Source organism: Vidua chalybeata, chromosome 1 (assembly GCF_026979565.1).
Source record: "Vidua chalybeata isolate OUT-0048 chromosome 1, bVidCha1 merged haplotype, whole genome shotgun sequence".
NCBI lineage: Eukaryota > Metazoa > Chordata > Aves > Passeriformes > Viduidae > Vidua > Vidua chalybeata.
In genome coordinates, this window is record NC_071530.1 from 128,239,654 (window position 1) to 128,266,036 (window position 26,383).

General features: G+C 36.7%; 1 protein-coding gene across 1 annotated transcript in view; it reads left to right on the forward strand.

Moving 5' to 3' along the window:
* The first annotated feature begins 13,728 nt into the window (after positions 1-13,728).
* The window catches only part of SLC26A7 (solute carrier family 26 member 7), a 63,142-nt gene continuing 50,487 nt past the window's right edge, over positions 13,729-26,383 (forward strand). Inside the window, exons 1-2 of the mRNA XM_053945886.1 lie at positions 13,729-13,921; positions 25,650-25,760. Coding sequence (XP_053801861.1) covers positions 13,729-13,921; positions 25,650-25,760 — 304 coding nt within the window. The remainder of the gene's footprint in view (positions 13,922-25,649; positions 25,761-26,383) is intronic.

Below are 26,383 nucleotides of genomic sequence, written 5' to 3' on the forward strand. Positions count from 1 at the left end.
GTATAGATTTGTGGAAAGTAATTTTGAAACGTTGGTGTTGCACTGGTGTTTCTTCAGAAAAAAATGTGCAGCACCTCTTATTTTCAGAAGAAAATGAAAGTAAGCAGAAATGTACACCTGCTAGAATAGAGACAATGCTGTGCTCCTACCCAGGGTAGTCATGGATTGGATGCTGTTGCTGTGCCATAGAGCAAGCAGGGAATGCACTCACTAGATCAATCAGATTGCTCTCTTTGGTATTGTTTACAATAATTGTTAATTAGTTTCCTAGGATAGTACCTCATTTGCGGTCAAAATAAAATGTACACCAGATGGAGAGAAAATGAATTCCAAAGCAGTAATCTATTCATATACATAATTATTCCTTGTAACTCTAATGGTGGTGGTTTTGGCTGTTTAAACTCCAGCAACAGATAGATCAAGCAGATGACATTGCTTAAACATTATTCAGGATTTTATTGGATAAACCATAAACAATTGATATATGATTGTTTTTTGACTAGCTTCTTTCATGTGTTTTAATTTGATATTGTGATTAACAATTTTTCATTTAGAGACTTTGAATTCAAATTTTAAAGTTGCAGAAAATATTTGGATGTTCTTAAAGTGTTACTTCTAATATATTTCAGCATTTTTGCTATAAGTCCTGCCTTTCCTTAGTTTTGAAGCTGGCTTTTAAAATGTGATGTATGGATGTCTTTATTTAGAAACAAATACATTCTTAAAAATGAAGATAAAACACTAGGTTTAAAATGTTTGTAGATTTTTGTGTTGATTTTTTTTTCTGGGACAACTTTAAACTTAAAGCGTCTCTTAGACCTCATGGGAAATAGTGAAAAAGCATGAATTACTTTATCTTTAGAAATTATATATTTATATTCTACCCATGTTTTTATTCCTGTGGGCTATTTCATTGGAATAGTGATTACTGTTTCTTTATTTTATGCTAAGAATCTGATCATTCATGTAATTTCTCTCTCCCCTAAAATTAGAGGGTTTTTTTGAAAGAATCATGTTGCTACAAAGACAAAACCGATTCAGGAAACATATTCCTAAGTATGTAATTAGTAAGTAATTTCAGTGGGAATCTCAATGTGCTTGAATTTAAGAATGTGCTTAGTAAGCTTCTTCAACTGATCCAAATTTACTTATTTTGAAATAATTCTAGTATGTCTAATACTTCTATAGTAAATAACTGTAAGGATAAGTGAGTCAAAGTTCCAAAAAGAGGTGTGGATTTTTTTTCCCGATGCAGATATTTTTTTTTTGTGTTTAGAATAAAGGATTGCTGGAATGCAAACATTTCTGGAGACTTTTGGCTCTGTGATGGAGCCTATGGGGACTTTGGGCTTGATCTTTTTGCTTTGAACAATGAAACTGGCTGAGAGAGGAACTTTTATATCGCTGTACAAACTGTGCAGGGTATCTTGGCTATGCTCTAAATATTCTATTATCTTCCTGAATCTGAACATTTCAGTAAGAGGAGGTTTAAAGAACACTTAATTCTATTTTGGTTTGAATGTAGAATAGAAACATAAAATGACAAACTAAATGCACATTTCTGTCCCATTACGATGCTGTTAAGAAGGCTGTAGTAGGTGCCCAAATATATAGAGGTGACAAAACTAACAAAACCAGAGCTGGTCAGGGGACTTTATTTGTGCTTTGCTTTTAAAAGTCTTTAGAAATCAACATTTTATGTGCATTCAGATAGTATTCCCTAATAAAGAAGATCAGACTATTTTCATAACTGTCTAATCTAAGATATAACATGAAACATGATATAAAAGCCAATTATTTAAAAAATGTAAAGATATCCTATGAAGGTTTTTTTTTTTTTTTTGACGTTCAACTAATTTATGTAATGTATATGATGCTTTTCCATTGGGTGTGAGATAAATCAAAATCTATGCCAAGGAGAAAAACATTACTGAAATTTTTACAGTACTGTCACAGAGCAAATATTCACATGGGCACTGGCACAATATCTTGGCTGTGTAGGAAGACACCCACACATACAGGTTAAACATTTAGAAACCTTGGGAAAGTAAATGTACGTAGATAATTCTGTAGAACACTAAAAGTTATCTGTAATTTATGTACAAAAATTGTTCTGTCCGGGTTTTATTGTTAAATGTACACATTCTAATTTATGCTGAAATATTTGTTCTGTTTTCTTTTTCAAAAGCAGTTTCATTACAGCATGAAGTTTCACAGTGTTTCCTGTGTGATATTATATGGATATTGCTTTAAATTGTTGACTTTTTAATTTAACACAATTTACAAATACATCTAGAAAAGAAAAAGACAACATCAAAGTGGTAGATATTAGTTATACTGGCAGATGGAATAAGTCTTTGGTGGCAGACAGGGGCCTCATTTATCAGCCACTGGGATCTAGCATGGATTGAGGCAGCAGAAGGTCAGGGAAGAGTTGGAAAATGGAATCATAGTGAAGCAAAGTGGGTGCTGCCTCTAACAGCTGCCCAAACCTTTGGGCTCTGGTGTAGGTTCTCATCACTCCTTTGGAGTTCTTTCCAGTTTGTGTAAAGGATGGTCATGAGACATCTCACTGCTTTATCTTCTCATGAGCTGCTGAGGACAGAGAAACCTTGCATCTGAAATGCAAGAGAGGATCATGCACAGAGCTCCTCTGCCCACGGACACCAAAACGATAGTGGTACGTGACAAATTTGTGTCAGTACAGACAGGTGAAATTAGTCTTGTTTCTCATTCAAAATGCATAAGTAAGCATGCTAAATTTCTTGGAAGTCTAGAAAGGCCTGGAAAGTCTCTCTGATTTAATCAAAGTTTCTCCCTCTCATTCTGATAACTGTTTTCTGTAGAAATTGTCCTGAGGTGTGTTTCAAAGTGAGTTTTTTTTTTTTTTTTTAAGGACTGCACTTGGCGGAAGTTTCCCCCTCTCTCCAGTGAAATCCTACTACAATTTCAGCTGTGGCAAAATTAACTCCAAGTAATTATAGTTTGAAACAACAAATCTATGTTATATATACACACTGTTCTTTCCAGTGTCTAACTTACAAATATTGCACATTTCTGAATGAATGATTCATTTGAGGGAAGTAATTCTAAACTGGGAAAGTGTGTAAGTGATCAGTGATTAAGAAACCCCCAGTGAATAATTGCATCAATGCATTTGAGCACATGGGGACAGGTTTTAACAGGATGGAAGGGAAATGCTTGTATGGAATATGGGAGTCAGAACAAAGAAATCTTGCATAAGAGGAGGAAAAATATTTGTAAACCAGAAGACAAAGGCAACACAAGAGCTAAAACGTCTAAATTTTAGAAATAGCAATGAAAAAAGAAATATGAGGGGGCAGTAAAAAAAAATGGTTTGTCATTTGCAAAGATCAGGAATTAACTAAAGCAACTGCTAAGCACCTGACTCAGCAAACTATCCAGCCATGTGCTCAAGTGCATTTTTACTTAACAAAGCACTCCACAGTCAATTAAGCAATCACTGGGGTCAGGAGGAATCTTTCCATAACAGCTATAAGAATTTAATCTCTTAGATTTTATTCCTTTTTAATTTAGTAACATGTAGGTTTTGTGTTCCCATTGTTTATGGGATTAGACAAATATGAGGCTGAGACAACAAAGATTTTTATAGTTTCTATATAAAATTTTAAATGCATGTAAAATAAAAAGCACTCTCTTTCTGTTTACTTTACAAAAAAAAGTTGCATCAATCGCTGGGTTTCTGTTTTGGAAATATGTCTTAAAAGTACAGGGTTTGAAGTATGTAGGGGAGAAAATCGGCACGAAATGATCTCCGTTGTCTGTACTCCCTCTCCATGACAAGGAAGAATGGTAACTTTATAAGATTTGGAGCTATCTAGGACAAATATTGATTATCTGGGAAAGCATGAAGTTCTGCACCAGTTGCTCAATAGCAGTGGTGCGTTTCTCTTACCTTGATGAGCATCTCTGCTCCCTCAGACAGCACAGCATGGTCTGTGCCAGCCCTCTTTCTCAGCTGTCCTCTGCCCTCTAGTTGGTGCCACGTTCATATTCCTAGGAAAAGCAAGACATACTGTGTTGTGTGATGTAGATAATTGCCTTAGAGACCCAGGAAAGGGATTGTGTTCAAAGCCTTGAGATACTTACTGAGACTACATAATTTACTATTACCTATTTTTAAACTGTCTAATTTAAGTAACAGGTGATAATTAAGAAAGCACAAAACTACTGCCTTTTCTTCATCAATGAGGTCATTAGCAATCACATCAGAAGAGGAAAAGAATATATCCTAATTAGTGTGAGGCAGAACTATAAAGACAGAATGCATTGTTCAAGGTCACCTAGAAGAGATTTTTTTTGCTGTAAATATAATTAGGACAAATTGTCCAAATCATAGAGTTGAGTACATGCAAGCATGATCATACATGGAATTATTTTATAAAATAATAAGTGTAATAAAATAGTAGCCAGTTGCATAAAATGAACAAATATCAGCATTCGGTTGAGTTTTCTTCTCAATTCTGTAATATTATGCAAAGTAAAATGTGGATTGGGATTTGGGAACTATGGAGCTGTGTAATGGGGGGCATTTTGAATAAAGCAATCTTTCATTTATTTATTTATTTATTTATTTATTTATTTTTAAATTTTAGTACATTTTAATGGATTCTTAAGCACCTGGCATGTGAGTCATGGTGTTCTCAGCTATCCAGCACCAGTGTACCAGCCAGTTGGTTTTGTTCCTACACTTTGGAAGAGATTGCTGAAGGAGTAGCAACGTTCCTGATTTCAGGGCACTTGGCAAGTATACTGGGAGATTTAGTTTGAATTATGAATTATTGGTATAATTTTGAACTTTGAAATTACTATATTTTTATAAGCTATGTATGGGGAAGTTTAAAATATGTTTTTTCAAACTGAAGTATTTTTTGTGTGTCTAGTCACTAAGTCTGGGGCAAGGATGAGATTTTTGTTGAAGTAAGCAAGACAGTTCAGTGCAGCTGTTTGTTGTGTGACTTTTCTGAGGTTACTGTCTTGTAGTAGTGAAGTCATTTAGAAAATTAATGTTCTTATGTCTCTGTATATATTTCATGCATATTTCTGGAACTAGTAAAATCTGATGTTACAATTTGGATTATTATTAGTACAGATCTTTTTGTCTACTCTTTAATTTGGCAGCAATGGATTTCCTGTATACTCACTCATGATTATTAAGTCAGTGTGGCAAACAACAACTTTGGGGAGAAAAATAATTAAAATCTCAAGTTTGAAGAGCAACCTCTTTTTTTATTCAGTATCCACTATGCATTCTTCATGTGAAAGTTTCTGTTAAGTGTGCAGACTACAAGGTAGTGGTTTTAGATATTTTTTCAGGTTTTTAAGGTTTTCAGATACTTTAAATTACAATGAAAACACTGCATTGATATGTGAATGCTTTTAGATTATTTATTTTCAAGAATTGTTTTAGCTTTCTCACAGGCTGCATGGAATTTGCTCAGCTGTGATCCTGGAATTCTGTCAGTTTGCTATCTCTTGGGGCAGGAAGATATTAGCTACTGAAATACTAAATTTTAATTATTACACTTCATAGGCTTTCCTTTCTGAATGGCTGTACTTTCTGTCATATGATGTAAAATCTATTACCACTGTGATTTATATTATGACAGCCTACAGATCTGTATTAATATGCAGATTTATAAATACACTCTTAACTTAGTTTCCTCAGTGAAGTAGTTAAGTATCTGTTTCAGCTGGATGAAATTAATTTAACGAATGAAGTATATGGACACTCTAAAATTGCAGGTGTTTCTGATTAATGCTTTCACTGACTGATGTGTCACTCTAAAATACTTAACACCACCATACTGTTGTAAGAGAGGGTAGAAATGAGGCACTTAGAGGTTTTTGCACAGGGAGAGAAGATTGTGATATTTTATCACAGGATGCAAAAGAAAGGATTTCATCTGCTGAAGGATCTAGAGGCAATGTATTTCTGATTACCCAGAGAGTGATATCCTCTCTCTTTAGATTGCCAGAACAAAAAACTTAGTATTGAAGAAAGGTTATGTATTTTGGGATAATCTGTGATTTAGTATTCATTCCACCGCCATAAGATGATGTAACCTTCAATAGAGAGGAATGCAGTGAGGGGGTTAAGCACAAGAACAGTTTGTCCCTCCTGAGCAAGGTCCTGAGCAACTTGATCTGGCTTTGAAGTTATCCATTCACTGAGGAAGAGCTTGGATGAGATGGCCTTCAGGTGTTCCTCCTCTCTTAAATTATTCTATGCTTCTAAGGTTATCTGGAAATAAAATCCTTCAGGAATGCTTGTTTCCTGATACTAGTTCCCAAATCATTCTCTCATGAGACAATCCATAATAAGTGAGCACTTAAATGTTCTGTGGTTGATGACATTATGTTCATTGAAGTAAATGGTAACTTAACGGGTTGCACTACTTGAACATAGGTACATTTTAGACCTGTCTGCTGTTTATGTAACTCACAAGACTGTGGCACCTGAATTCCAGGGAAAACAGAACCCTGTCATGGGAGCTGTTAAGGAAACTTTCCTGTCTGACCATCCAGGAGTCACTCAGGCACAGTCCCACCACCTGAGCTGGGACCAAGGCCCCTTCACAGAAGGAGGCCCCAGCGACCTGATGAGTGCCCTGCACAGTGTGTGACTGCCTACACACTCACATACTCCAACCAGATTTTCTAACTGGCTCAACCCCAGGTTTCCCATATCAGTCTTAGACCTCTGGATCCTTAAAATAATTTAATCATGGTGCAACAAGAGAATAACAGCTTGTGCTGAGAAGTGGAGCCTGACTAAAGGACTCCCTGGGGCTTTTATAACCTTACCTTAGGTGTGCAATAGTTTGGGGTCTTCCTGACCCCATACCAATGGGTACCTGACCCAAACCAATAGTTTGGTTCATTGGCTCCTGCTGTGTCAGGTCACCTGGCTGGTACTACAGGTCCCCTGCCCTTTGCAGTTTGCACCTGGCACTGCAGCTGCGCCCTGAGCTGCCTGCATTGCCTGTATTCTTCAACAGGAGCTCAGGTTTGGCCCTCCCACCTGCCCCAGGGTTCCATGGCCCCTGGTGGGCCAGGTCTCAGCGCCATCACTTACAGATTAGGTCTCAGACATGAGAATGGATATTCTTCAAGGTGTGCTTAAATGCTCGGTACGCACCGCTTTGAAATGAAAGGATGCCCGGAGTGAGCAGAGGCTTTGAATCTCATTTTCTGGAGGTCAAGGCTAGAACTGAAACCAGTGAAGATCTGCTTCTGTGGTGTGGTTACTCCATTCCACAGGCTGCTGAGCACCCACCAGTCAATAAGATATGCAAGAGAAGGGGTCACTTGAGTTTGAATTTTTTGGTTTCCTAAATTGAAAAGTTCTCTGTGGGAGGGGTCCCCGCCCTCCCTTGGGAGGCGACTTCAATATAGCAAAAAGTTGTCAATCACATGCTGTTTCCCTCCCCAGTTGAGGCTGTCTGTCAAAGCTTAACACACTCCCCAGTTCTAGAAAGTTCTTCTGTTCTGTTAATCCCATTGGACCCTGTTAGAATGCCACTCCTCTCCTGTATCCCGATTGGTTCATTACATGTCACCCCATCCCGTCTCCTCCCTCTACCCTTTACCCATTGGTTGGTTTGTGCCCTAGCCACTCCTATCCCTCTGCCCTTATATTCTCGGTCCCGCCCTGGTGCTGGGCTCCCGAAGTCAGCTCTTCCTTCGGGAGGTTGCTGTTCCTTGCAATAAACTTCTCGGATCCTGCTGCTCGGGAGACGTCTCGTCTTTATTTGGTGGAACTTTCCGGGTTACATCTACCCCTCCCTGCGGACCGGTCAGCCGAGGATCACCCCCCGGACTGGCTGGGAACCCAGGGAACCCCCGGAGGACCTAATTTTATACAGTTCTCCTTTATTTGTGTGGCTTATAGGCTGGCTTGTGCACTCAGTAATCAGAAAATCTGGTTTACTCTCTCTGTCATAACATTTGGTTAAGTGAAATAATATGAAGAAACCAATGTCTGTGATTTAAATATTTTTTCAACATGCATTTTTGATGTTGAAACCTTAAGCAGCATTTCTCTTGCACAGACAAATCTGTGTCAAGGGGAAGGGGTTACCACAAAATATTCCTGTTAAATGCCAGTGTCTGTGTATATAGCGTTATGTATTTTGGCTATCAAGACGTGTTCTCTAATGTAAGAGTTCTTAAATCTGTTTCTAGTCCATTCTTTGACACTTAACCCAGTTTAAAAAGAAAAAAAATAAGCTCTTTTACTAATTTGAAGGTAATCTTCAAACAGCTTCTAGAAACAACCTTAAAAGGAAATGAAAAATTAAATTTTCTTTACAGATATTTTCCATAAGAAGTGGACAGTACTATGTTTCTTATTGTAATTTTAGATATGCTAAAATGATCTAATTTCACTTGCTAATAATTTATTTCTTAAAAATTTCATTAGCACCTGTATAGCAGTTTATTAGCAGACAGCTGTAAGGATCTCATCAGGAACAGAGTTTAAGAGGATGGTTGCACTATGACATTTTATTTTTTGCCTATTCTACACTCCCTTTGCCATTCATTAGTTGTGCTCAGAGCAGACTGATCCTGAGCATAACAAGCTCCCATGGTTCAGTACCTTGCTAATCAATCAGCTGATCTCCTGCCTTAAATTTCTGACCAGTAAACGCATTGAAAATTTCGGGAGTAAAGCTTTTTTTGATGCTACAGATATCTGATTTTCGACTGTGTTAATAAACAATATAGTTAATATTATCGAGTTCCAAACCCACCATGTCACGGCACAGCATCAGATGGGAACAACGCTCTTGCATCCTGGAATAGCCAAAGGCAAATACCAAGCGAAGCCACTCGATGTCAGTGTTGCTTCACTGAGTTTTGCCTAGCACAGTATCCTTAAAAGAGCTGAAAAGTCCATTTACAGAGAAGATGTTTAAATAGAGCCCAAACCTTGTGAGCCATGTCTAGCTTCTGTGTTGCCTCGATGTTACTGTCCCCATAGTCTCGTAAATTATCTGTATGATGAAGGGATAGAGATTATAGCTTTATGGGTTTCATGAAGGGTGGCAATCATATCTTTGTCAGTTTAGGTCCACATTCAGGTAATTGGTGACTGAAATCAGTACTTTTGAAGTTAATTATTACTGAAAATGCATTGCATCCAACTGTGGGAGATAAATTGGCAAGCTTTGGAGTTTGTGGATTTTGTCTGGCTTTGGTACAGCAAAATTTCAGAGGGGGAAGTTATTTAAATATCAGTAATAAATGATTTGCATACTTACACATATGCTTCCTCTCTGCCTAGTGTTGTGGTTTAACCCAGGTTTATGTAATACATGTGGTTGATGACCTACTTTTTTACAAATTCTCAAAATTCAGGAATGCTGTTTTGAATAGTGTGGATTTCTATCACTGTTTTTGTGTTGTTGCATTTGTCAGCACTCTGTTTTAATTCTAGTAGCCTGTATTATATTCCCATGTGCTATGTTCTGCAATATATGAACTGCACAATTTGTTGTCTCTAAATTAGTTCCTATCACCCTCTTTTTAAAATTTGACTTTCATTCCTATCCAGTTGTGCTTTGTCAAAATACTTTAAATTTTTCATATGAAACATTTGCCTAGGAATTTTAGGCATAGTTGCTAAAGACACAAGCCTTATGTGACCAAGATTTTTGCTTGTCTTATTTTCCTAGGTCTTTAATTTAGTATCACCTTAATCCTTTAGCTGTACTTAACTTATTCGACAGAAACAGCAGTACCAAAACTGAGTTCATAAAAATGTTTGGTCAGGATAGAGGATGAGGATGAACAGGAATTAGTTTCTGCACAGAATAAAAAGGTGAGGAAAGCTCAGTCACTATGTATTCATTTTATATTGAGATCTAGATCATATATATGTTTTTGCCAGTGGCCAGCCAGAAAAGTGCTTGTAGTTTTGGATTAATGACAGAACGTACTTCCCTTTACCCAGTGATGGTGGAAGGGAGAACTTCAGGAAGTGAGTTGGATGCTCTGGATATTCTTCAGGGGAAAAAAAAATTGCACAGCAGCAGGAGCACAGGTTTAGTTAGTTCACACTGGTTTAATGCTGGATATTTGCAGATATTTAGTTCCTTCCTGAGAAAACTTACAAAGAGCAAGTCACACTGCAGAATCACAGAGGTTAAGGTTGGAAGGGACCACAGTGGGTCATCTGGTCCAAGCTCCCTGTTCAAGCAGGGTAGTCCCAGAGCACATGGCACAGGATTGTGTCCAGATGGCTCTTGAATATCCAGTGAGGGAGACTCCACATGTTCCATTTTTTTCCATCTATGCCTGTCTGAGGTGTGAATAACTTCATTTAAGTTGCACGAGTGTATGTAAACATATGTATGTAGTTTTTGAACTTGCTTGCCAGTTTGTGAAGTCTAAAAGCAGTTCTCATGCAATGCAAGAATCTGAAGATTTCCTGAAAATCTGCTTCCTTATGAAGTGGGGTTTAGGGCTTCTCTGTCAGAGTTTGCCACAAATTTTTCCTTTTGAGGTCTAAGTTGGAGTAAAATGTCAGATTATTTTTTTTTAATCCCTTGAGACCAGAGCTAGAGAATCAAACCCCCTTTCTTCATATGTCCTCCATGTATGTAAACTTCCCACGTATGTAAATGTTAGAGGAGCTGACAGGTTACCCCATTTATTTTTGGAACCTGATGCAAATCAGGTTTTAAAAGCCCACCGTATCTAATCTATGATGCAATAAATATCTCCTATATACTATCTGTATTCTAATTTTTGACTTATGGTAATTATCTTTTTAGCACTGTACATAAATATTCTGCTAGAATTAAGTTTTTATGCATTTCCAGGACAAACAAACAAACAAACAACTATGTAATTATTTTAAGATAGGTTTTACTTATATGAGATTATCAAAAAAGTTAATTGTGAAGCATCTAATATTACAAAAGTATGTGTAAATACACTGACTTAAATGTACAAAACCAAAGGTTTCTCATGCTTATCCCTTGGTGTTCCAGAAAATGAAGTTTTATTCACTTGTTTCAGAGCAAGAGAGGGTCTCATAATCCTGATAGTTCAGGTACATCATGATACAATTCAACCTATGGAAAGCCTGCATAGTCTGGGGGTGTATAGACTAAAGTTTTATAAGTAATGAAAACCAGCTGATGGGAAAAAGTTTAAAAATTGTGTGTGTGTGATACAACGTGTTTTCATTAGGATATTGAAGTATCCTTCTAGGAAAGTGGAGGGGTTTTTATGTTTCCTTAAGATTCAAAGGTTGTAATATTTTGTAGTGAGGTATACAAACCTATACATCAGTTTTCCCTTAAAAATATTGATTTCTTTGTATGTTTGTAACTGAAATGTTGCTTTGTGTCATAGGTAACTAGGAGTATTTATTAAATTCAGAGTCACAATGAAGAATGTATTTCAATAGTGATGGCGTTATCAATTTCAGATTTATGGATAATGCAGTTTGTTAGTTATCAAAAATAATTGTTGGGGTAAAACAAAGTTTCCACAAAAATTCCACAACAGCTGTAGGAGTGTGCACTCATGCATGCACACACCCACAGAGATACCATCCCTTGTTGTTGGTGGGGAACAAAAAGTCTGTTGATAATGGAAATCCTAGGTGTTCAGATACTAATCTGGGATTGATGAAAACTTGTCCAGTTTAACTGACTCTGCAATTAAGAGGTGGGAAAATCTCAATTACAGACTTTTTTAAGCATCATCAGCATTTTAGTGCAAGAACTTCGAGGAATGGAGAATATGTCCTTGTGTGTTTAGCAATGGCTCTTCGGTTTCCCACTGCGGGTTTTTTTTTTGCCTGTTTCAGAATATTCAGAGCTTCTAGCAAACAATGATAAGAAAAAAAAAGAGGCTAGGCTCTTTTACACAAGTACCTATATTTGGGGATGTTTTTGCACATGCATATTTATGTGTAGAAATGTATTTTGATTTTTATTTCATAGTAAATACTGTTAGAGGTACTGAACATTTCATCAAAACTAAGCAGCACCTGACTGCTGAGTAGCTCTCGCTGTAGCTGTGAGGATTCCTGTCCACTTCTGACTATTGAAAGAAGGAAAATATTTGTATTGTGAAAACTTGGCAGACATAAATTCCTCAATTATGAACTCCTGGAACTGCACTTTCCAGTTAAAAAACCAGAGAAAACCAAAAACACAAACCACAAAAAGAAAATAGAAAAGAATTGATGCTTAGGGGTTTATTCTAGTGAATAGAAGTAAGATTACCTTTCTTTAAAAAGTTTATGTTGTTAATGGATGGGCAGGGGAAAGAATAAGTATACCAGGAATAGTTAAAAGTAAGAGTCTGTCTCAAACAAAGAAAATCTTTCTCTCTTTTTCTTTTTATCCTTGCAATGCCATGGGACACAGTTGTGGACATCAACTGAATGTCACTCAGTAGAATGAACTGATGTGTTTGTCTTTGTGCCAGTCTACCTGCTGCATTTGGAAGCAGTCTCATTTTTCTAAAATTGTTTTGGATGGAAAATGCTTCAGGTTATTTTGCCTTAATCTAAACAAGAAATGTAAATTAATTTCTATTTTAAAAAGGAAATAATATTTTTTTTTTTGCTTACTACAGAACAGTGATTGGGAAGACACTTCACCCATATAACAGATCTTTAATTTCAACTTAAATTTCTTTGCCATCCAGAGATACAGAAAACTTAGAGGAAAGCATACTGTGTCCTTGCTCCTTATCAGTCAAGGCATTTAAATGCCTGAACATTTAAAGCTCTTCCATGCCCTTATCACTTTGTGTCTGAGCACTCTGTATCGTACACAAGGTGCATGACATTATTACAAGAACAAATGTTACTGGGTGAACTGTCTGTGCTGAGAGCCTTTGCTGAGTGGAGAGCCAAGAGCAGAAAGGACTAGCTTTGAACAAGAATGTTTGTCACAAGAATTTTTGGCACTGCCCATGTGAAGCCGATACCTTGCAGTCCCTTACTGCACTTTGAGCTTGTTACTCTGAAGTTTGAGGTTTCAGCCTACAGAGAGATTCTGTGTATGTTTCTGGTAGGACTTATTGCTACCTGATGTTCTGCATTTGCTACGTAAATAAGCTTTTTGTGTCATTTAGAAGACAAAATGCTGATGGAGTAAGACAAGTCTTCTAGCATGAGCTTTACTGAGGTCTTAATGCGTTCCGCCTGCGGTCAGAAAAGCTCCCCCCAGGAGGGACAAGGCTGCTCTCCCGGGCTTGGCAGGGAGATGCCTGCTCTGCTGGGCACTTCTTGCTCAGATTAGCATAGCCCAGCCTATATCACACACACACACCCAGTAATACCTCATTTTGCCACTGGAATGAGGCCAAAAGCACAAGCATTACAGGGATATAAAGCGGGAAGTTACTGGAAAGAATCACAAACTAACGAGAGACTAGACCCAATTTTTGCAAACAGCAGAAAATGTGATCTTTGTTGTGGATGGTTCTTGCATTTAATGTGGCTGTTTATATGATTGAAGCACTTAATAAGTGTTTTCATTGAGTATAGTTACGGAACAGCTGCAGAAATCTTAAGTGCTTCTGTTAATTTTTTTTTTTTCTTTGTAGTTTGGAACTGAAATATCTCAGAAGAAAACTGGAGACTGACAGAGATCAGGGTGATTCCTCAACTGTGCACTCTCCTGACAGAGGCACTGCTTTTGTGGGGTAGGAATGATGACAGGGGCAAAAAGGAAAAGAAGTAGAGTCTGGAGGAAGATCCAGGCTGTTCGCTTTGAAGATATCAAAGCCTGGTGTATGAGAAGGCTGCCTATCTTGAAATGGGTGCCTCTCTACAACTGGAAGGAAAATTTGGTTCCTGATACTGTTTCTGGGATGATGCTAGCCATCCAACAGGTGACTCAAGGTACAGTTAACTCATTTCAAATTAATATTTTAAGTTTGTCTGGTCATATCTAATGTTGATTGAATCTAAATAAAAATATACAGTCTTAACTCATTTATAGAGTGGATAGTGCAAATGTGGATAGAAATGCATTGTGATATTGTAGTTAATTTCTGTAGAACTTTACTATTTATCCCATACCTTTGACAATTTTTCAAACATTGAATATGGAAGGTGAGAGAGCAGTAACTCTATTCATACAGGATATGGTTATATATAATGTTTTATCAGTTAAATTATCACCTTTTTCTCTATGTCACATGGAAAACAAAATCTAACTCAATGATAATTGCACTATAAAATATGCTATTCTGGAATAAACACGTGCATGATACTATTACCTGTAAAATTCCAAAACACAGCAGGAAAAGTTCACAACTTTCTGTTCATAAAGAGTGTTCCTGCCAGGGACATGATCCAGGGAGAGGATCTGTGGCATCCATAGCTTGTATGCTGATTTAATGCTGTATTGTATTACCTACCACACCTCTTTTCAAGCAGCAATACAAAGTAGGGTGGAGCTAGACTCCATTTTACAGCATAAAAAAAAAAAAAAAAAAAAAAAAAAAAAAAAAAGAGGAAAAAAAAAAAGTCAGAAAAAGGAAAAACTTCCCAAACCCTGCACAATGACCTGCAGAAACTTTAAGTTCCAGTCATCTTGCTTAGTAAAGTGATTTCTACAAGGAAATAAATTCATTTGTCAGTATTTGATGTGTCTTTGATAGTGTCACCTTCTCATGACAATATCTTATATTTGTCTCAGACAAATCACAGCTTCTTATCTCAGATGGACTTTAACTCCTTCCTTCATGTGAATGACATATATTGTTTCCTAACAGTCTTCCATATTAAGTGTGCTTAATTATCATTCATGTTGTTAAACACTCCTTTAATTGAATTATGCTGGAACTTGAAGCAACTGATTTGTATAAGTATTTGTGCTTTTAAAGTAATTAGGAACATCTGCATTGGCATGATTTAACTTTAAGAACCTTAATACTGTAACTCTGCAAATTATCTAATTTCACTGGTATGTGTGTATATAACAATTGTAATTAAAATGCTGCTAATAACAGTATGTTGAAATTAATCAAAAAAGCTATGTTAAACAGTATTTCTGCAGTGTTGGTAGTTTTTAGCCAGGATTTTCATGTTTGACTCTTGTACCAAGAAGTTGTTTACTATAACAGATAAATCTATGAAGACCCAGTGAAGACAGAAAATACAGGTTTGTATTTTCTGGATTATTTATAAGTATTCTAGAAATAATTTTATCCTTATTTTATGCTATTTAAAAATAAATACTTCGAAACTCCTGATCTGTTTTTTTTTTTTCCTCTGCTTGCTGCTTCTCAAGATTTTGGAATTATTTTAGGGGATGAAATAGGAAGAGAGTTAGAGACAAAAGCATTTAATCATGTTTGTGGTGCTTTAATTTGAATGCAAATATAAGCTCTTTCTCTAGTGTTGTAAGCATTCCAGTTACCAGAACTATCCTAATATTTTCTCAGGAAGACTTATGGATGAAAAGCTGTTCCATTTGTTATATAGCACAAAGCAAAAAAACCTACATTTTGAGAGGTCCTATTATGACTGTTTTCTTCCACCCACAAGATAAACCAAGAAATTTTGTAATGCAATGCAAGGCAGACATTCTAATAATAGTAGGAAAAAAAGGTAACTGGTGATAACTGACTTGTTGAGCATAGTGACAACCTCAGCAACAGGTTGAAGCAAATTCAAGTATAAGGAAATAAACCTGAGTAATGGAAGTATTTGGAAAAATGTACGGTTGTATTCATATGCAACAGTTTTCTGAGTGATGAAAGCTGCAAACTCCAGGGTGGAGAGCAGTCCAGTAGCTTGAGAATAATTAAGAAAGGCCTTCCAAATGAGCTGTGTTTTTCACAATTTCCTTCTGTGGGATTTCTTACTCATCTGGCATTGGTCATATTCAGACTATTCAAGTTGGCAACTGCTCTGATCTGGTGTAATGTGTTTATTTTCCAGCTTCTAATCTAAATTTTAGATTAAATTGCTGATTTCTCTTTGTATTGTAAGGAAGAAAAGATAAAGGTCAATGTCCTTACTGTGTCATAGTGAAAGTAACAAAACTGGGCTGGGGAGTCTGAGGGGTGTAGCAAGATGGAAAGTAAAGGCATGGGATTATCATAATGTGCTGCTGGGCATTTGTGATGAAAGAGCCATTGCTGAAACCAAGCAGTCATTTTGAAAATGTTCCTATAGTTGTCCTCTTGCCTGCTAAAAATAATAAATAAATATTAATTTAGGAGTCCCAAAATTCAATGCTCTTTACCTATTTGAGAAAATACTTGTATTTTCTCTGTAAGTATCCCCTAGTTTTAGTTTTTTTTATCTACTTCTAGAGAATATGGAGAAAGAAATGTCAAAGATAATTATGTTTCTAAAAATGTTATGAAAATATAATGTAGGAAAAAGACCCCACAAGTTCTAACAAAAAATAAAAGCCCTTTCAAAATGCACCAAATGGTGCAAAGGTCCAGCTGGACTTGCACAGTCTCAGACTGCAAAGTCAGCCAGCCACAAGTCAAAACCAGTAAAGGAAATCAGGCTTCATCAGTTCCAGCTATTTAATATTAGTTCCAAGTGTAATTTAATAATGCTGACATAGAATCCTTATTCTTACTTTGATACCTAAGGTTGAAAAAATAAATATTCTTACTTTGAACCTAAAATGAACATCATGATGCAGTCTTGAAGTTTGCTATATACTGTAATAGAAAGTTAAGAAATTTGAGCTTTTGTGTTTTGGTAATCACTACATAATTTATCTCAAAAAATTCTCAAAACTCTGTTACTGACAGACCAGAGCAATATGTCTCTAAATTAACAAAATAAATCCCTAATTTTCTTGTTGGATTAGCATTCATTGCTCTCTTCCCTTTCCCTTTAAAACTTATTAATACCCCATCAACAGTCATTCTATGAAGTCTTCTTTCCATTTAATTCTGTATCCCTCATCCTTGCAAACAAATTCAATTGCTGGATCCATGTAGATGACTCATAAATGCCTAACTTACTTTTTCCTTTCTAAATTGAAATCATGCTAATAACACAAAGGCTCTGCTGTGCAGGTAAGTAGTTCTCAGCAAGCTTTTGTGTTCTTCACTGGTCAATGAAGACTTAGTTGATAAGAGTTAATGAACATTAAGTTATTAGAGAGCATCCAAAGGAGGGTAATGAGGATGGTGAAGGGCTTTGAGGGGACCCTAAATGAGGAGCAGCTGAGGTCAGTTTGTTCAGCCTGGAGAAGAGGAGACTGAGGGGAAACCTCAACATGCTTGTGAGAGGAGGTGGAAAGGCAGGCACTGATCTCTTCTCTCTGGTGACCAGTGACAGGACTTGAGGAAACTGAGTCAGGAAAGGTTTAGGTTGGATAGCAGGAAAATGTTCTTCACCCAGAGAATGTTTGGGCACTGGAACAGCTCCCCAGAGAAGTGGTCAAAGCACCAAGCCTGACAGAGGTCAAGAAGCATTTGGACAGTGATCTCAGGCACATGGTGTGACTCTTGGGGTGTCCTGGGCAGGGCCAGTAGATGGATCACTTCCAACTTAGTTTATTCTGTGATTCTATACTTGTGAGAGGTGGTGAATGACTGCATTTACATTACTTTTTTTCTTTTCTTTCATTCACTTATTAAGTTGTCTGTCTTGACTGAAAAGTTTTCTCACTTTTGCTTCTCTGATTCTCTCCTGCATCCTTTGAGGAGGAGTGAGTGGCTGGCTGGGTACTTAACTGCTGGCTAGAATCAACCCACCACAGGCATGATTCATCTGACTAAATCTAACCATCTGCTTTGTTAAGGTTGATTAATTATATTAATAAGATTTCCTCTGAGTGTAACAGGGGATGGGCTCAGGTGTAGACACTGATGAGGCAGACATCAAAGTTTAGGTGTCTTAACCATTATATCCATGACATTGTGGGTAATAAACAGTTAATGTTTAACAGTTCATGGTTAAAGGCAGGTCTTACTGTTTTCTTTTCTGTAATTCATCCACTGACCTGTCACAATAGAATTATTTGTGGGGTTTTTTTGTGTGACATGGTCACCCCATACTCATATAAGAAGAATACTTTGATCAGCCTGGGTCTGAATTTTTCTTGGTTTCCTTACATGATAAAATTAAGACACATTATGATGCAGTCTTTTCATGTAGCTAAATCTCATTAAACTGTCATCATGTTTTTTCTGTAGCCTTCTGAACATGTGCTATAGTCCCATCATATCTCTTCAGAATGCATCTGCTTAGCTTACTTTCACAGTGGTAACTTCTTTGCACCAAGCGAATTATTCATCTTTACTTTCAAGGCCTTTCATAGGTGATCTTTCCTGACATTATTTATTCATTACTGAACTCTTGATCCATCTACCATTAATCCACTTCGCTATCCTTCTTCGTTCAGTCTTGTCTTTTCAAACCAACACTTTTTTGCCTCAGGATTTAAATTTTGCAGTGTATATTTGTTGGTAGTCATACCTCAGTATTTTGCTATTTAGAATGTGGGGTTTCGGGTTTGTTTTTTGTTTGTTTTTTTTTTTCCTGGGCAGAATTGTGCACACTGCTCACAAAGGCTGGCATATAGAAGCCATGTAGCTAGTACCATGACCCATCTGTAAGCTTCCCTGAATGCAACAGAAATAAAGCCAAGTTTGTCTGAAAAAGTTTATAAAAGGGACCCTCTGTCATGCAGATGAGTTCATTGCCAGAGGAATTTTCACCCAAGTTAGTCTGCTTGAATATATATTTTAGTGTATGTAACTTATTTATGTTCTCTATACAGGTAAGGGACGCAAATGTGTCTGAAGCAGTTTGTTCATGAAATACTGTGAAAATCAAGTGCTCTGCATAATAGCTGAAGTAGTTTTACTCTTTCTGGATGTAAATCCCTAATGTAGGTAGAAATGTAGAAAATTATCTCAGTAGAAGAAAAGGCTAGGAGAAGGAGCAGAAAAGCAGAAATTATATTTGGGAGAAAAATGGCTCAGACAGGTTAATTAAAACATGACAACGTTTCTTCCTTTATCAGGAAAAGCATTCAAATTAAAAGACAATTGCAGCACATAGAGAAATAAAAAAAAAAAACAACTTGAATCTGTTTAGATTTAAAATTGGAAGTAGTTCTAAAAATATTATACTTAATTATTGAGTTCAGAAGGTGAATCTCCTTATCATATAATTCCATTCATGGATGTACTAAATTACAAACAATTGTGTTTGGCTGTCATAAGGGGAGCAGACCACAAGGGAAGGTCTTCACAATTTTATGCTCTCTTTTGAGAACTTCTGTATATATATGAAAAAGTTAAGACAAATGTGTAGGAGTTTCAAAATGAAAACGCTGTCACTCTATTTCTGATTCAGTCTTTGCTTGATAAGTTTGTGAAATCATAAACATTTTTCTGTTTATTTTGAAATAAATATTTTTCTGTATGTTATATTGCATGTATTCAATAGCTGCCCACTGGAAGCATGAGGGTATAAGATTTGGACTTTCAAACTTGCCAGATTGCAATGATGTCAGTGTTTGCAATTTAAAAAATGTTTTTTTTTGTAGGCAGCTAGTACAGGGATATGCCTAATGTAGAATTTACATATAGTATTATACATTTGCTGCCTTTCCTGTGACCTATCATGAACAAGAAATGCTTTGCCTCAAGTGGATTTTGGTGGGCTGTTTTTTTGGAGGGTGGAGGGCCCTTGAGACATATTTCCTCTAAAAGTTAAATATGTAGATGGCATCTGATGAAATCGGTATTGTTCTTTCTGCCAACTTTTTTTTTTTCATTCTTCAAGCCCAATAATAACTCACTGAGTCTTGGTGTGGTTTGTATGTTTTAATTAAACTTAATTTAATCTGGAGCTGGATTTATTGCTGAACAACTAATTCCTTAACACTGGCTGGAGACCCTGACATTAAAAAAAATTAACTATACTGACTTCCTGCATTCCAGAACTGGTGCCCAGTGTTTTGGAAGGCATGATGCCAAAAACTTATATAATTTTTTTTTCTTAGCTTTTCATGGAGGAACTCCAGCTGTGTCTTCTCAAGGGTGATAGTTGCCGGGGGTTTATTTCAGGCTCGGATCATAAATGTAGACATAAATATACTCTAAGCTGACTAACTGGAGCTAATAATTTTATTAAGGAGCAAAGCTGCCTTGTAAATATACATCTGGCTTACAAATAACATGTGTAAATGAAATAGAATAGGCACATTTGGAAACAGAGCCAGAAAAACCTCCTACAGAATGCATTGGAGAATCCATGTAGTTCATGATTTCTGGAAGAGTGTCCAGTTGAACTCTGTTATAGTTCTCTCATGCAAAGAATAATGATGTAAGCAGAATATGAAATTTAACATGTTAATGAGAAAATGTGGGACAATGTTTCACACTTTACAACTCTCCAGGAAGCAGCAAGGCACTTAGACTGCTGTGCATGCAATATTTTCTTTCTAATGTCCATAAAAATTCTTCCAAGTTACACATGTGCTAATGCAGACCTGTCTAACAGAGTATGAAATGTGAATTCAGCTTCTGGATGATCTCTGACTCCCCTGGGGCCTCCTGTACAGGTGCACTCTGGTGTACACACACTGCATGCCCAGATGAGCTGCGTGGATCCCTGCGCTTTGGGGTGTCTGAGCACCATGGACAGAGACTGAGCAACCCGGGAAACATTGATCCTTGAAGGAAGAAATGACATCATACATAATCTTCCAGATCAGAAAACTGTTAGTGTTCAGGTCCTTGGCCACCAATTTTCCAGAATGGATGCCCTTTTCATGGATTTTAGCAAGTCCAGCTCATCTGGATTAAGACCTGTAATTGCTCATGACACGTTTTTGTTTCTCCACAGCTTCTCAGAAGACTACCTCATAGTTACCTGCTGGCCAGAAACTTCTGAAGGCTTCATTCTCTGTTTATTCTTACTGAAATACAGAGATTTTTACCTATAATCCACTTTCAAAATCTTTCTTTGTTTTTGGACATGGCTGAATTCTTCCGATATCATGGCTGGCTAGTGGATAATATATCATAGAACTCACTGTGAAACAGTTTATACAATCTTTGTGGTGTTCAGATATTGTGTTTACATTAATCCTAAAGGGCTCTTAAGGTTTCATGTCAGATTGTCTGTCAAGACTGATAGCTTTTTTTGAGGAGCTCTATTAAAAGAAAAGAAAACTAGAAATTTTTTAATTATCTGTTTTGTATGTATCTAAACTCTATTATGTACAGAAGGGTCAAGCAGTCTTGAACAGTGAAATCATAAGCGGGTCGTGCCATCCACTTGTTTCTTCCACAATAATGCTTGCATATTTTCCTTTTGAACATTAAGATACAAATGTCAGTATCTGGAGATCTGTAAAGTGGCAGAATAGAGCAGTGTTTTCTCAAATCTACCTTTGATGTGCTTGTCAGGTGGTACATTAGGAGAGCTGCATTTCAGAATCTGTGAAATACTGTCAATTCGGGTACTATGGCTAACAGAGCTGAGGTGCTTAACTGCCACCAGGCTGAAGGAGACAGCTGCATGGGAAGGAGCTGCATTGAAGGATCCTTCAAAAGAGATGTGGGCTGCCAAATCAACATTGTGACGTCTCTGAAAGACTTATGGTTCATTTTTGAGGATCTGTCCTTCCATTTTGTCTTTACATTCTTCATATGCCTCAGGCTTTGAATGACAGAAGAACCAAGGAATGATTTTAAGCTCTTAGTATTTTGTCACTAAATAAGTGAGACAGAAGGTACAATCCACTTGTGCAGCCCCAGCAAATGTGCATTGAGAGAACTGATACTGAGCTTCCCAGTTTTTGGAGATTAATGATATTATTTCCAAAAAATCATTTTGTGTTAAGAGCTTTTACGAAGCCATCATCGAAGAACCCTCCAGAACTAGGAGGTTTGTGTAGGAAAACTGTTATGAAATATAATATTAATCTTTTCCTGAGGTGGAAAAAATTTTCTTGCTTTTTTCTTCAATAGAAATTAACTATCCTGGAGTTAGAAATTAAAGCCTGGAATATGAGTCATTGGTTGTCTGATTTGTTAGTTCTCCAGGAAGTACTGATAGAAGATTGATTAAACATGTGTCAGTTCTACATTTTAGGGCATCTTCAGAAAATACCTTTTTTACTACATAATAGAACTTTGTGAACAAATGGAGAAATTATATTTTTCTGAAGCATCAGAGAGTGTCCACAGCTGCATATAGCATTTTTTGAGTGGGATAAGATGAATTAGTGTCATTTCAGGTTCCATAAACCTGGGGTCTGACTATCTTAGTATAGTCACACTTAAGAGTAAAAGGTTACAATTACAGAAAGTTATTTGAATATATTTGAATATAGCTTTTTACAGTAAATATTAAATGATACTAGTGTTGATACTCCTCAAATTAATTATAGGCTTATTACTTTTCCTGCTTCTTAATTTAATTTCTGGTTTGCACCTAGTATTTCCAAAAGACATGGTAGAGTTTTCCTCAGAACAGATGTATGTATCATGAGCATATTTCCAGATGCAGAAAATTGTTAACTAGTTGACTATACTCTGGTGATTCATAGCTCTTCCTATGGAAAATATTTTTTTATTGCTATAGTTTTGGCACTAATCCAATTAGCAGAAACTTCCAACTTAAATTGAGACCTTTCTCCTGCAGTAGGAGATGGCCTTGTTTCTCTTTGTATCATGTTTGTTATTTTGCAGTTACTTGCATTGGCACTGAGTGTTAAACATCTCTTGCTTTTCAGCGCGATGTGCCAGAGGACTGTTAAGCACCTGGTGCTAGTCCCAGGTCCTGGTTTTCAGTGAAAGTGTGTCCCACAATGTTATCTTGTGATAAGGAGGCAGTTAAAACAAACAATATAAATGTACTGTATCCGAACTTACTGTTCAATATTTGTTTGCATTTCTTTTCATGGAATTTATATTCTTATATGAAAACCTTAATGTCACTGCCATGGGGGCTTCTCCATATTACCAGTGAAGATTATGTGAGATCCTTACTTTATGATCTATTTTCTTTAAGTATTACTCTTTGGAATGAAAAAAAAAAGAAAATAATGTTTCCTGTCTTTTGACAGGAAAGTTCTTGAGCAAACAAAATGCATGGCAGTGAAGTTTAATAAGGAAATTAATGAAATAAACTTAAATATACTTCTGATTACATCTTGAAAAGTATTTGAACCTTTAGAGCATTTCATGCCTAATAAGAAAACCTGAAGTCTTTACTGATTCTATTTTATAATGCCTCTCTGTTCTTACACACTTCAGTAAGTGCTACACATGCTTCAGTCATGGGAGTAAAAACCTAACAAACAGAGCCAGGACTCAAGTTGAAGGCTGGTAATTTTAGCTCTGCCCTGATTGCCATGACCTCACCATGAAAAAAATGACACATTGCTTCTAGAAACTTAATACAAAAGAATGTGAAAGATCTAGGCATGAAATGGAGAAAAACGGACTGAATTTAAGTTCAGATTATCTGCCTGTAAACAGGTGATATTTATCAGCAGCAGATCATCTGGATTTATAACCATAACCAGGATTAACTGGCTCTTCTGCAAAACCATCTAAAGTACATATCTAGCTCAGCATTCAGCACTGTAGCTTGTGTATTCTCCTTATGCTTGTCCACACAGACAGGTCACTTCATTTCAATTATGTTGTTATAATATAAATGAGACTGAAATTATACAGATTTTTCTGATTCCTTCACTTTCTGGAGAGTAAAATAAATTAGCCTAGCATAATGCTTTGTTGCAAGTTGCAATACTATGTTGTGAGTAGTATTCAACTAGTAAATTAATTCCAAATTTTTTGTTTCTTTTTGGTTTTGTTCATAAAATGGTTATAATGGAAAAGCTTTCCAGTGTTAAACAAGCTTTAAAAACTTCCTTCTCCTATTCTCTATTTCCCCACCCTCCTCCATGCTAAATTTTATCTGGGTAGGGTCATTGTAGTTCTCTCCTGTGCTGCTTTTATTCTCTTCAGGCACACCCTTCTGTGTTGCTCTTGGGTCAGAATCTTCTTTTTACCTCTACTGATCACATGAACATGGACATTGCACTACAATTTCAAAGAGCTTTCTGGTTTGTGATAATGCTGTGCTAAGAGAAAAATACAGAAGTGACTATCAGTAGATGCACTCAAAGTGATACTTTGCTGAGCACAATATGGATGAAAATGATCCATGTAGGATTCACCTCGGCAAAATCTTCACTGTGAGGTTTTTCTAAGAACAGATGAACTGCTTCACTGAGAACTTGACACTTCTGACCTTTTCATATTTTCTTGCCTCCCCCTCACCACATTCAGTTTGTTACAGACTCAAAAGAAAATGTAAAATGGAGGTTTTGAATAAAAATGTTCAGAATTGCCTCTGAAAACCCATAAACAAAGACACTCTTTGGCACTCTCCATATTATCAAAGCCCCATAACACTGACATTTCAAGTAAAGAATGCTTTCTGGAGCATTCTTTAGGATGCTCGGTGAGAACAATGAATTCTACAAGTTTAGTTTTCTTTGGGGGGTTTCACATGTACACAGAAGGCAACTCCATTCCACAGATCTGAATCTCCTCTGTTACAGACCACACATGGTCATTCTCCCAGTGCACACATCTCTGCCCTAGGCTTGTGAGCATACTCAGGTTGAAGGTGGACTTCAGAAAGGCATCTTGTGTGTTACACAGGCCAGTCTTTTCTTCCAGACTGTATGATGAGGCATTCACCAAAATTTATGGAGCAACTGCGCAAGCCAAGTTCTCCTGCTCTTAGTTTCCAGAAGTAAGAGCTGTGAAATGGCCACAGAGCCTGCTGATCTGAAGGAAGTCTGGGGAGTCTCCTTCTGATGACTTGCAAGAAGCCAATGCAGTCTGACTTGCTATCTTAGGTATCTCAAGTTGAAAAGCAGCCAAATCTGCTGCTTTGCAGGAATGTTTCTGTTGAAAGATGAGTTCTTGTCCAAGTCTTGTAAGAAAAGGATGGATGCTGTCCTCTATAGCTAAGTGATGAAGGTAATTAGTAAGTCTATAAAATTAAACCTGAACCAATTCTGTTCGTTCTCCATCTAAGTATGAAAGTCAAACACTTTCTGTTTGTGAACTGACAGCTTTACATGATGGAAGAAATGTTAATGTCTAAAGGCTTATAAACCCCAGGCACCTAAAGAGGATAAACTCTGGAATATTTTTTTGTTTAAGAAATTAAAAGAAAGCAGACTGAAGGGGCTCCATCCAAACCAAAATTACAGGTTTTGAAATATTTGTAAAAAATAACCGTCCCATCGCCTGGAAACCTGGCAGTCTCAAACCCATGTTTGTGAGGGTGGGGGTGAAACAATGCTGCCTCCTCCTGTGAGGCCTGGCTATTAAAAGAGGCTTGGAACCACTAATGGAGACAACTTGGAAGCATGGTAGGATATGTGGATTTTGATGATGAAATGAAAAACCTTCCACATTTATTTCTGATACTTATTGTACAGTAGCTCAATTACACTTTTAATAAAGGAAGGTGAGTTTTTTCCTGCTCTTAATAAAATTGTAGACATTTCCACATAAAAATAAAAAACAACAACACAAACAGAACAGTTTTATCTTCATACAGTGAAGTAATTCTCTTTAATTTTCTATAGGGCTGGCCTTTGCTGTTCTGTCTTCAGTCCATCCAGTTTTTGGTCTATATGGATCTTTTTTCCCTGTCATTATTTATGCCATATTTGGAATGGGACGTCACGTTGCAACAGGTAAGTGTCTGTATGCTAAAGTCATTTTCAAAAATAGGGAACCGGATACTGAAATTTATTCATGATTAAAGGTCGATGGAAGGAAAATTATCTATGATTAAACAGCAATAAGATGTTTTTACACTTGTCTTTACAACTACTTTTTGTCAGTTTAAGTACTTTAAAGAGCCTCATTAAGAATATATTGGAGTTACTCCTGCCATTATAATTTAATATTGCACTGACACTTCCTTTGTAAATGTAATTTAGTAAGAGCTTTTGTATTTTAACTCTGCTTTAGAAATCTGCTTCAGGCTAAGAGTTTAACAAAGGGCTCTGCCAACAAGATGTATGTAAATGGAAATGAAAAAGGTTCAACTGCCTCTTAAACCATAGAAAACATACATTACTTCTCACCTGTCTAAAACACAAATGCTGCATTTCTCAGGAAAAGAAAAACAAAAATGACCTTCTGAGCCCATTACCTGATATTATATTAAAGCTAAAGATTCTCCTAGTAAGGACTCTTACCCTTTTGCAGAGTAGTTGGTTAGATAGGGAAAGATGCTGCTTGGCTACTCTGCTGGTAGTTATGAGGTACTTGTTTACCCTCAACAGAGCCTCAGCAGCTAAAGAACTGAATG